Source organism: Lagenorhynchus albirostris, chromosome 6, assembly GCF_949774975.1.
Source record: "Lagenorhynchus albirostris chromosome 6, mLagAlb1.1, whole genome shotgun sequence".
In the NCBI taxonomy this organism is placed as follows: Eukaryota; Metazoa; Chordata; class Mammalia; order Artiodactyla; family Delphinidae; genus Lagenorhynchus; species Lagenorhynchus albirostris.
The window spans coordinates 20999305-21011500 of NC_083100.1; the positions used below are offsets into that span (position 1 = coordinate 20999305).

At 45.4% G+C, this 12196-nt stretch overlaps 1 protein-coding gene across 6 annotated transcripts in view; it reads right to left on the reverse strand.

Moving 5' to 3' along the window:
* Positions 1 to 6030: 6030 nt before the first annotated feature.
* The window catches only part of SMARCAL1 (SWI/SNF related, matrix associated, actin dependent regulator of chromatin, subfamily a like 1), a 52194-nt gene continuing 46028 nt past the window's right edge, over positions 6031 to 12196 (reverse strand). For 3 of the 6 annotated variants that reach the window (XM_060152155.1, XM_060152154.1, XM_060152157.1), the window contains 4 exons: positions 12001 to 12183; positions 10778 to 10878; positions 9746 to 9842; positions 6031 to 6315 (listed from right to left, as the gene is read on the reverse strand). In XM_060152155.1, coding sequence (XP_060008138.1) covers positions 6097 to 6315; positions 9746 to 9842; positions 10778 to 10878; positions 12001 to 12183 — 600 coding nt within the window. In that variant the 3' untranslated portion in view covers positions 6031 to 6096. Of the gene's footprint in view, positions 6316 to 9745; positions 9843 to 10777; positions 11041 to 12000; positions 12184 to 12196 lie in introns of those variants that run through there. The other 3 variants (XM_060152156.1, XR_009541072.1, XR_009541071.1) reach the window with 3 other exon arrangements.

The following is a 12196-nucleotide window of genomic DNA, read 5'->3' on the forward strand; positions in this document are numbered from 1 at the left end:
GTGTGGCAGGCCCGGGGTGAATGCAGCAGGTTATCTGTTAATTTAACTTAGAAGTGATTCTTCTAAGTGGCACTGTATGTCTCAAAATCACCTACACATTCATTTTTCCTTTGAATTGTACCCCTTGTATCCTAGCCATATCCCTGGAGTAAGGAGGGACTATTAATAGAAGTAGGAAATGAGATCCTAAGCAATTAAAGAACTTGACCAAACGCCGCCAGTGGAGCCCATGGAGAAGCTGTACCCACACTCCCCAGAGGCTCTGATAAGGGTGGAGGGAGCAGCAGGCAGGAGGCAGCATCTCTGCAGATGTCTACAGACTCACAGGAGAAGGCTTCTTTTTTTTTTTTTTGCGGTACGCGGGCCTCTCACCGCTGTGGCCTCTCCCGTTGCGGAGCACAGGCTCCGGACGCGCAGGCTCAGCGGCCATGGCTCACGGGCCCAGCCGCTCCACGGCATGTTGGATCTTCCCGGACCGGGGCACGAACCCGCGTCCCCTTCATCGGCAGGCGGACTCTCAACCACTGCACCACCAGGGAAGCCCCAGAGCTCCCACTCTTGAAGGGACTTATTACAGCTTATCTGATGAAACTGCAGCCACTGCTCTATGTTAATCACTCTTAGGAAAACATTTAAGTTGCTATTTAGGGGAAAATTATAGTAAAATTTATTTACTTATTTATGAATTTTATTTTATTTTTTTATATACAGCAGGTTCTTATTAGTTATCTATTTTATACGTATTAGCGTATACATGTCAATCCCAATCTCCCAATTCATCCCACCACTACCCCTCTGCTTTACCCCTTTGGTGTCCATACGTTTGTCCTCTACAGCTGTGTCTCTATTTCTGCCCTGCAAACCTGTTCACCTGTATCATTTTTCTAGATTCCACATATATGCATTAATACATGATATTTGGTTTTCTCTTTCTGACTTACTTCACTCTGTGTGACATCTCTAGATCCATCCACATCTCTACAAATGACCCAATTTCTTTCCTTTTTATGGCTGAGTAATATTCCATTGTATATATGTACCACATCTTCTTTATCCATTCGTCTGTCAATGGGCATTTAGGTTGCTTCCATGACCTGGCTATTGTAAATAGTGCTGCAGTGAACATTGGGGTGCATGTGTCTTTTTGAATTACGGTTTTCTCTGGGTACATGCCCAGTAGTGGGATTGCCAGGTCATATGATAGTTCTATTTTTAGTTTTTTAAGGAACCTCCATACTGTTCTCCATAGTGGCTGTATCAATTTACATTCCCACCAACAGTGCAAGATGGTTCCCCTTTCTCCACACCCTCTCCAGCATTTGTTGTTTGTAGATTTTCTGATGATGCCCATTCTAACTGGTGTGAGGTGATACCTCATTGTAGTTTTGATTTGCATTTCTCTAATAATTAGTGATGTTGAGCAGCTTTTCACGTGCTTCTTGGCCATCTGTATGTCTTCTTTGGAGAAATGTCTATGTAGGTCTTATGCCCATTTTTGGATTGGGTTGTTTGTTTTTTTTAATATTGAGCTGCATGAGCTCTTTATATATTTTGGAGATTAGTCTTTTGTCTGTTGATTCATTTGCAAATATTTCCTCCCATTCTGAGGGTTGTTTTTTCATCTTGTTTGTAGTTTGCTTTGCAAAAGCTTCTAAGTTTCATTAGGTCCCATTTGTTTATTTTTATTTCCATTACTCTAGAAGGTGGATCAAAAAAGATATTGCTGGGATTTATGTCAAAGAGTGTTCTTCCTATGTTTTCCTCTAAGAGTTTTATAGTGTCTGGTCTTACATTTAGGTCTCTAATCCATTTTGAGTTTATTTTTGTGTATGGTGTTAGGGAGTGTTCTAATTTCATTCTTTTACATGTAGCTGTCCAGTTTTCCCAGCACCACTTATTGAAGAGACTGTCTTTTCTCCATTGTATATCCTTGCCTCCTTTGTCATAGATTAGTTGACCATATGTGTGTGGGTTTATCTCTGGCCTTTCTATCCTGTTCCATTGATCTATATTTCTGTTTTTGTGCCAGTACCATACTGTCTTGATTACTGTAACTTTGTAGTATAGTCTGAAGTCAGGGAGTCTGATTCCTCCAGCTCCGTTTTTTTCCCCTCAAGACTTCTTTGGCTATTCGGGGTCTTTTGTGTTTCCATACAAATTTTAAGCTTTTTTGTTCTAGTTCTGTAAAAAATGCCACTGGTGATTTGATAGTGATTGCACTGAATCTGTTGATTGCTTTGGGTAGTATAGTCATTTTCAAAATGTTGATTCTTCCAATCCAAGAACATGGTATATCTCTCCATCTGTTTGTGTCATCTTTGATTTCTTTCATCGCTGTCTTATAGTTTTCTGAGTACAGGTCTTTGTCTCCTTAGGTAGGTTTATTCCTAGGTATTTTATTCCTTTTGTTGCAATGGTGAATGGGATTGTTTCCTTAATTTCTCTTTCTGATCTTTCGTTGTTAGTGTATAGGAATGCAAGAGATTTCTGTGCATTAAAAATTTGGTATCCTGCAACTTTACCAAATTCATTGATTAGCTCTAGTAGTTTTCTGGTGACATCTTTAGGATTCTCTATGTGTAGTATTATGTCATCTGCAGACAGTGACAGTTTTATTCCTTCTTTTCCAATTTGGATTCCTTTTCTTTCTTTTTCTTATCTGATTGCCATGGCTAGGACTTCCAAAACTATGTTGAATAATAGTGGTGGCACAGTGGTTAAGAATCCACCTGCCAATGCAGGGACACGGGTTCAAGCCCTGGTCTGGGAACATCCCACATGCCATGGAGCAACTAAGCCCATGCGCCACAACTACTGAGCCTGCACTCTAGAGCCTGTGAGCCACAACTGCTGAGCCCATGTGCCACAGCTACTGAAGCCCGCGTGCCTAGAGCCCATGCTCCATAACAAGAGAAGCCACCACAATGAGAAGCCCGCGCACTGCAACGAAGACCCAACACAGCCAAAAAAAAACAAAAAAAAATAGTGGCAAGAGTGGACATCCTTATCTTGTTCCTCATCTTAGAGGAAATGCTTTCAGTTTTTCACCATTGAGAATGATGTTTGCTGTGGGTTTGTCATATATGGCCTTTATTATGTTGAGGTAGGTTCCCTCTATGCCCACTTTCTGGAGAGTTTTTATCATAAATGGGTGTTGAATTTTGTCAAAAGCTTTTTCTGCATCTATTGAGATGATCATATGGTTTTTATTCTTCAATTTGTTAATATGGTGTATCACATTGATTGATTTGTGTATATTGAAGAATCCTTGCATCCCTGAGATAAATCCCACTTGATCATGGTGTATGATTTTTTTTAATGTTGTTGGATTCTGTTTGCTAGTATTTTGTTGAGGATTTTTTGCATCTATATTTATCAGTAATATTGGTCTGTAATTTTCTTTTTTTGTAGTATCTTTGTCTGGTTTTGCTATCAGGGTGATGGTGGCCTCATGGAATGAGTTTGGGAGTGTTCCTTCCTCTGCAATTGTTTGGAAGAGTTTGAGAAGGGTGGGTGTTAGCCCTTCGCTAAATGTTTGATAGAATTCACCTGTGAAACCATCTGATCCTGGACTTTTGTTTGTTGGAAGATTTTTCATCACAGTTTCAATTTCATTACTTGCGACTGGTCTGTTTGTATTTTCTATTTCTTCTTGGTTCAGTCTTGGAAGATTATACCTTTCTAAGAATTTGTCCATTTCTTCCAGGTTGTCCCTTTTATTGGCATAGAGTTGCTTGTAGTAGACTCTTAGGATGCTTTGTATTTCTGTGGTGTCCTTTGCAACTTCTCCTTTTTCATTTCTAATTTTATTGATTTGAGTCCTCTCCTTTTTCTTGATGAGTCTGGCTAAAGGTTATCAATTTTATCTTCTCAAAGAACAAGCTTTTAGTTTTATCGATCTTTGCTATTGTTTTCTTTGTTTCTATTTCATTTATTTCTGCTCTGACCTTTATGATTTCTTTCCTTCTACTAACTTTGGGTTTTGTTTGTTCTTCTTTCTCTAGTTCCTTTAGGTGTAAGGTTAGATTATTTGATATTTTTCTTGTTTCTTGAGGTAGGCGTGTATAGCTATAAACTTCCCTCTTAGAACTGCCTTTGCTGCATCCCATAGGTTTTGGATCAGTGTGTTTACATTGTAACTTGTCTCTAGGTATTTTTTGATTTCCTCTTTGATTTCTTCAGTGATGTCTTGGTTATTTAGTAATGTATTGTTCAGCCTCCATGTGTTTGTGTTTTTTACGTTTTTTTCCCTATAATTGATGGCTAATCTCATAGTGTTGTGGTTGGAAAAGATGCTTGAAATGATTTCAGTTTTCTTAAATTTACCAAGACTTGATTTGTGACCCACTATGTGATCTATCCTGGAGAATGTTCCATGTGCACTTGAGAAGAAAGTGTAATCTGCTGTTTTTGGATGGAATGTCCTACAAATATCAATTAAATCTGTCTGGTCTATTGTGTCATTTAACACTTGTGTTTTATTAATTTTCTGTCTGGATGATCTGTCCATTGGTGTACGTGAGGTGTTAAAAGTCCCCCACTATTATTGTGTTACTGTCGATTTCCTCTTTTATAGCTGTTAGCAGTTGCCTTATGTATTGAGGTGCTCCTATGTTGAGTGCATATATAATTGTTATATCTTCTTCTTGGATTGATCCCTTGATCATTATGTAGTGTCTTTCCTTGGCTCTTGTAACATTCTTTATTTTAAAGTCTATTTTATCTGATATGAGTGTTGCTACTCCAGCTTTCTTTTGATTTCCATTTGCATGGAATATCTTTTTCCATCCCCTCACTTTCAGTCTGTATGTGTCCCTAGTTCTGAAGTGGGTCTCCTGTAGACAGCGTATATATGGGTCTTGTTTTTGTATCCATTCAGTGAGCCTGTGTCTTTTGGTTGGAGCATTTAATCCATTCACATTTAAGGTAATTATCAATATGTATCTTCCTATTACCATTTATTAATTGTTATGGGTTTGGTTTTTTTTTGTTTTTTTGCAGTACGCGGGCCTCTCACTGTCGTGGCCTCTCCTGTTGTGGAGCACAGGCTCCAGACGCGCAGGCTCAGTGGCCATGGCTCACAGGCCTAGCCGCTCCGTGGCATGTGGGATCTTCCCGGACCAGGGCTCAAACCCGTGTCCCCTGCATCGGCAGGCGGACTCTCAAGCACCAGGGAAGCCCTGATCCTTCATTTTTAAAAATACTCTTTGGAAATAAAGAAGGATTAAATTAGTAATACTAATACAACACATATGTGCCCTGTGTTACGTTTCTGTTGGACGGTGCTGCTCTAATCCAGGGGTTAGCAAACTATGATCTGTGGGCCAAATCCTGCTCTCTGCCTGTTTTTGTATGGCCTGTGAGCCAAGTACAGTTTTCATATTTTTAAATGGTTGAAAATAATAGTCATTTGCGACACATGAAAATTATGAGAAGCTCAAAATTGTGTCCGTAACAGAATTTTATTGGAAAAGAGCCACAGTCACTTGTTCCGGATTATCTAATGGTTGATTCTGCACCACAGAAGCAGAGCTGAGTAGTTCCAACACAGACATCCTGGCTCATAAAGCCCAAAGTAATTACTATCTGGCTATTTATAGAAAAAGCTTGTCAACCCCTGCTCTAAACCCTCAGCTTACTGTATTTTTTTCATAGAACATAGAACTATTGCCTCTCCTGTTACATGATAACTTTGGCAAAGGCGTGTACTTTCTTCTTTTCTTTGGTGATTTGCTGCCAGCACCTAGAAAACAGTGGCTGGCACACGTGAGGTGCTCTATAAATATTTGTTGAATCAATACATTTTACAAATCTAGATTTCGGGTCCTGTGTAGGAAGCACCTCGTTAATTAAAGAACATGAATCACCACTACTACAGCCTACTGTCTGTTTCTCAGTAGGTTAAGCTAAGGTTAATTAAGACCCAAGCAAACCCACACATAATGAAAGGAAATGCTGACACATGCCTGGTAACCCTCCGGGCTTGGAGACAGAGACCAACACTGTGGTAATGACCAGAGGAGCACAGCCTTTCCAAAAAAGTGCCTCATTTTATTTTAATAAATTCCATGATTTTGAATGCATTTTTGGCCCCTCTTACAGAGGAGAGGTGAAGCTGTCCCAGTTATCAAAAAATTCAAATCTGCTCTTCTTCAGCGGACTGCCTGTCAATGTGCTCTCGTCCAGTGTGTCTCCCGTGTCCTGGGAACCACTTCCTGGGTCAAATGACTCCGCTGCCTCCAGGAGCTCCATATCGCTTCCGTCTTCCTCAAAGGACTTCTGGAAAAAGTCATAGATCTTCTGCTGCTTTGGGTCCTTCACCAGAGGAAGAAAAGACAAAGACATCAGCACCCAGGCACCAACACTGACATTCTCTCCACCACTGTGGGACCAGCTCAGTAAACTATCGCTCAAGCAGCCTCACTGCCTTTGTGTCTGGCTTCTTAGCTTCTCTGCTGCTTGCTGGGTAAAGAAGGAAAAACAGAAAACGAACGGTTGTGAAAGCGACACAGGACCTGCTCTCACACTAATTTATGTTGGGAATGTTTTCTCCCTTCTAGCTTTACAAATCAGTATTTCAATATTGAAACAGCTCCCAAGCCTTTCTCCACTAAGAGGTTAGTTAGCCTGTAATTCAACTCCCGAATTGGTGTGTTCAGCCATGGCTTATACCTAATTCTCTGAGTGGTTATAAAACACACACTTAACATATTGATAAGTAGATACATGTACCTGATTCTGACTACCCTAAAGTTACAAATGATCAAAATGCCCTCCAACTGCATCTATGCATTGACAACGATGGTGTAGTGCTAAAATCACACCCAGCCGTTATGACCACGGCAGATGACGGGCTTGCTCTCACCCCTTTGCTGATCTCTCCTCTGTCTAAATTCCTAACCCTGGCCATCATTCAACCCAGAGGCACATATTCAGTATCTCCACTGACCTCCCACAGGTCCATAAAACTAAACCTGTCTTAAAAACCACAACCATCTGTCATCTCACTCCTACATCCCCAAAGCAGGTCCTGTTCCCTAGTTTTGATGGTCTCGCACTGTTCTCATAGTACCCCTAGCTTGCAATCACCAGGGCATCCTGACTCCGGATCTCACCCATCAAACTGCATCAGGTTGGTTTCTCCGTCTGTTCCCTCCCAGATACTTCGTAGGCAGGCTCTTTACTTGGGCCACGTTGCTTTGTACCTGCCTGAATCTGAAATGGCTTCACTGCACTTCCCACCTCAGGCCTCTTCCCACGTCAACTGCTCACCGGTCTTTTCCAGGCTAATTTTTCCCCACAGACTATCCTCTAACAAGATTTTCCTGTCACATCATTGGGCACCCCTGTGCCTACCTCATCGAGTCTAATGCTGCTTCCCTGGCTTTCCAGGCCCTTTGGAGTCAGGTCTCAACCTAACTGGCCACTATTTCTTTGCTTTCACAGAAGCCCTCCACACTAGCGAAGTTCTTGAAAACTGACCCTGCAAGGACTCTAGATTATTCAATAATCTGTACCCTACATTCTCTCACCTTTCAGGATCCTAGCTATTCAGATGGGAAGTGACATTAAAGGTCATTAAGGTCAGCCCCACACCAGCCGCATGTCCTCCTCTGTGATATCAGCTTTTGTCTGAGCAACTGCAAGGTCGAGGAAATGCCGCCCACGAGGCAGCCTACTCCAGGTAGAAACAGCTGTCCACGTGCATTTAAGGACGTGATGGCAACGCTATGTGCTAACTTGGAGCACGCATAATTAAAGGGAAGCAAGTTCCAAGATCAGACAGTATTTCACTTCCCTTCCCAGCAGGCAGGCAGACATGACCTCTTCTGCTTTTGGCTCCTATACAGGAGGCAACACTTTCTTTTCCTAATAGTTGATACAGTTTTCAGCCCTATTTTAATTTTTTTTAAGTGATATAATTATTAATCAAAATAAATATTGATAAACTCCATTTGTACTTTAGGCAGAAATTCTTTTTTTTAAATTAATTTATTTTTGGCTGCATCGGGTCTTTGTTGCTGTGCGTGGGCTTTCTCTAGTCGCGGAGAGCGGGGGCTACTCTTTGTTGCGGTGCGTGGGCTTCTCGTTGCGGTGGCTTCCCTTGTGGTGGAGCACGGGCTCTAGGCGCACAGGCTTCAGGAGTTGCGACTCGCGGGCTCTAGAGCACAGGCTCAGTTAGTTGTGGCTCGTGGGCTCCAGAGCACAGGCTCAGTTAGTTGTGGCGCACAGGCTCAGTAGTTGGGGCTCGCGGGCTGTAGAGCACAAGCTCAGTAGTTGTGGCGCACGGGCTTAGTTGCTCTGCGGCATGGGGGATCCTCCCGGACCAGGGCTCGAACCCGTGTCCCCTGCACTGGCAGGCGGATTCTGCGCCACCAGGGAAGTCCCTAGGCAGAAATTCCTAACTAATTCAAAGCAACTGAGGGTCAGGCCAGTATAAATAAATGAGTTATAAATAAACCTATTCTCGTTAGTTGAGAAGCCTTTAAAAATAAGGCTCTTTCTTTTCAAAGGGCACATAACAACCAAGGCTCTGTCAAAACAGTCACCATTCAACTGAATTAGACAGTTCTTCAAAAAGTTTAAAAGGAAGGTTGTCTTAAAATTGGCTTATTAATTATAAGGATAGTTTATACCCTGTGTTTAAAAATATGATCTCCCCTGAGTCTTATTTATCCCAATAATTACATTACGAAGAAAGAATTTAGTTGCAAGCAAATGTAAATGAAAGGTTATATCCTCAGACAAGTCTTAGCATCACCTACAAGATCGTGTCGACCTGACAGCTTCGGATGCTCGGCAATTCCACAGGAAGGAGGCGGCATGTCAGCTTCCTGAAGCGCAGGGCCGCCTTTCTACACGACGCTCAGACCTCTGTCCATGCTCTCATTAGAAATAACCCCCCAGGGGTCGCCCTCCATCAGGCAGGACCCCCCGAGTTCTCACCCTCCTTGTCAACCACCCGAGCAGGTGAAAGAAGACCAGCCTTTGGGAGTCTTTGCACCTCTGGCTCCTCTACCTTGCTTCACTGAAATGGAGGGGGAAGGGCTGTGGCAGCCATGGGGCTGGAGAGCTAGGCCAGGGCAGGCCTGCTGGGCCCTGGGCTGCCCTCTCCAGAGGCAAACAGGCCTCCTCTCAGCACCTCTGACAAGGCCCCACCTGGTCACGGAAGGATGCTCACCAGCCTCTTACTCTCCTTGACAGTGAGAGGGGCCGTCGCACAGGGAATGCTGGCTGAGTCTGGAAGCCTTCCGCCTGGGCTGGCTTCAAGTGACCCATGACTGCGGGAGAGTCTTGCTGCTCCGCAAGCCTCTGCTCACCCCTTTATAAAATGGGGAGTCACTGAGGATAAGGTGCAGCAACAGAGGGGAAAATATGCTACACAGAAGCAACAGCCTATGTGAAACACTCCCCGTTCTGCGCTGGGGATGTGTTTGGGTGCTGTTGCTATGTGCTTCTTGCAACGATTCAGCTGTTGCCATGGGGCGTTTTCTGTCCGTTTCTAATGGCCTGATGGAAGAGGCAGCATTTGGAGGCCCTGGTTTTTGAGGAGGGCATGTCAGAAGCAGCAGGAGTTAATGCCAGCACTTCTCCATAAACAGACGCACACACACAGATTGACCCGAGAACGAATGCAACCATCATTTTAGCTCCCCAGCTGGGGGAGGTCCCCAGGAGTGATTCACACCTTCCTGCTCAGGACCTCTGGACACCCCAGTGGCAGGGAGCCACATGCTGGTGTTACCTTGTAGAAATAATCTGCGGCTTCTGTCATTTCTGAAAAATTGGTCTCAGAAAGCCCGGCTTCACCCAGAACTTTAATCTTCTCTTGAATCAGCGGCCTGTTGGGGAGAAATGAGCTGCAGTGGAAACAACCTGCACAGAACCAGCAGACTGATTATAGCGAGACCAGCCCCTGTCCTTATGAGACACGCTCACTGTTTCACATCTCTCCATCTCTTCAGGCACAAACGCCCATCCCGAAATACTGACCTCCTCTCTATTGTAAACCGACCAAGTCAGGGCTCACATCGTCAGGCTCAAAATTCTTTCTACTGGAAGATGTGTAGGAAATAAATGCTACTGCAACAAAAACTTGAACCTGGCACTGTTATAAGCTGCTCAGTTAACAAATCCATTAACAGAAAGGGAGGTAGGGACAACCCACACGCAAAATAAAGGTAAGATGCCTTAGTCATAATGCTGGAAACAGAGATAGGTAGTGGAAACTAATAAGATAATCAAGAAACAATATGAGGAAGGAGGAAATGGAACTGGGGAGGGAGCATTTGGGGAGTTTTGGCCTAAGTGATGGACATGAAACCCCAGAGTTAAAAATCTGACCCCATCTCTGCTAAGGAAGCACTACACGGCCCAGCAGCAGCACTGTAAGACGTGGCCTTACGGAACCAGCACACCTCCCAAGGGGCCAGGGGGCCAGTCTCCCTGACTCAGCAAACGCCTTCACGTCTGGGAACAGAGTGTTTTACAAACAAAGTTCCACCTAATTGCATCCCAATAAGTTCTCCTCCCTTGTCTCAGGTCAGTGGGAAGGAGCCACATCCCCTTATTCCTACAGGATTTCCTCATGCCTCCTGCAGCCACCAGTTAACACTATGCAGGAGGTCAAACAGGGTCATGAGGAAAGGGGGAGCGCACTACTAGCAGGTCTTCTGTGTGGATCCCTGGAAACCTGCCCCAAAGCAGAGGCTCTTAGGGAGCAAAGGAAATACGTCATCGGTGTCGACCCAACTGCCGGGCCAGCCAGGGGCCTCACCAAAGGTAGTCATCAGCCGTGCCTCTTGCCACCAGGTAGTGGATGCCCACAGAGCTCGACTGCCCGATGCGGTGCACCCGGTCCTCGGCCTGCATCAGCACCTGCGGGGCGGGGATCGGGACGCATGTCGGTCAAGGCTGGAGGCTGCTCAGCCCACCACAGCAGGTGGCCTCTTGCCCCGGAGCCTCACCACAACCCTTCCTCCTCACTGCGTGTCACGTGGCAGGGGGCCTGCAAGCCTCTGTCCACAAACGGTCTGTCATCTGACAAAAGGGAGAAGCAAGCACAATACTGGCCAGCAGGGGGGACCTCGATCTGCAGCTGGGTAGCTGTGGATGACCCTTCAGGGCCGGGCCAGCTGCTGGGCGCTGCAGAGGGAGAGCCAGCTTCAGCTCTGCCACCAGCTGTGACAAAGGAGACCCGGCACACTGCCACTCTTCCTCCATGGAATGAAAAGTTATCTTCTAAACAGATAGAGATACCGCGCCCAGGGAGAGGCCATATGTGATCAGGGGGTAGGGTGGCTTTTTTATACGGTGGAAAAACCCTACAACGAATAATGAAAACCAAGAACATGGTTTCCATTATAAAATGCCTTCACGCTCTAAGCCCAGCCACCGTTACAGCCGTCACCGACGTGTGGTCGATGAGAGCCACACGGGTCAGAACATCAGAAGGGAAAGAACTTCTTTCTGGGGTTGAGGAGAAAACTTTGAGTCCCAACAAATGTCTTCCACCTGCTGCCACAGCTGATCAGATAAGGCCAGTGGGCACCCTGGGCGTGTTCAGGGAATACCCACTGCAGTCGCCCTATTGTGGCCCCACTGGTAAAGTGGCTCCCGGGGTCGGTTGATAAAAAGGGGCTGAGGCTGGGAAGCCAGAGGCCTGAGGCCAGCGCTGCCACGTGCTCCCCTTAAGTGACAGCTATGCTCTTGAGCTCTCTGTGCTCCAATTTCTTCATGGAGACATGGATCATGAGACTCCTAAAACTTCAATCTTCCCATTGGTAATAAGATGGTCGATAAGCCTACTACTTAGCAGGTTGTTGTGAAGACCTAATAGCTGGCCAATGGATGGCAAAGTATAAGCATGTTTACCAGGCCTAACAGAAACAGAGGGAAGATGACGCAGGCACCAGGGACAGCGCACAGAAGCCCCACTCCCCGCCCCCCCACCCCGCCCCCCTGGCTCTCTCTGCCAGCAGCCAGGAGTACGCCCCTCACCCCTGGGTTCCAAAAGAGCTCCGCGAACACCACCAGGTCAGCCGAGGAGAAGGCGAGGCCCATGTTGGCGGCGGTGATGGACAGCACGGCCACGGCGGGCCCCTCCGACAGCTGGAACTGCTGGCACAGGCCCTCACGGTCGGCTGAGGAGGTGGAGCCGTCGATGCGGATGTGCTTCACACGCTGCGGGAACAGG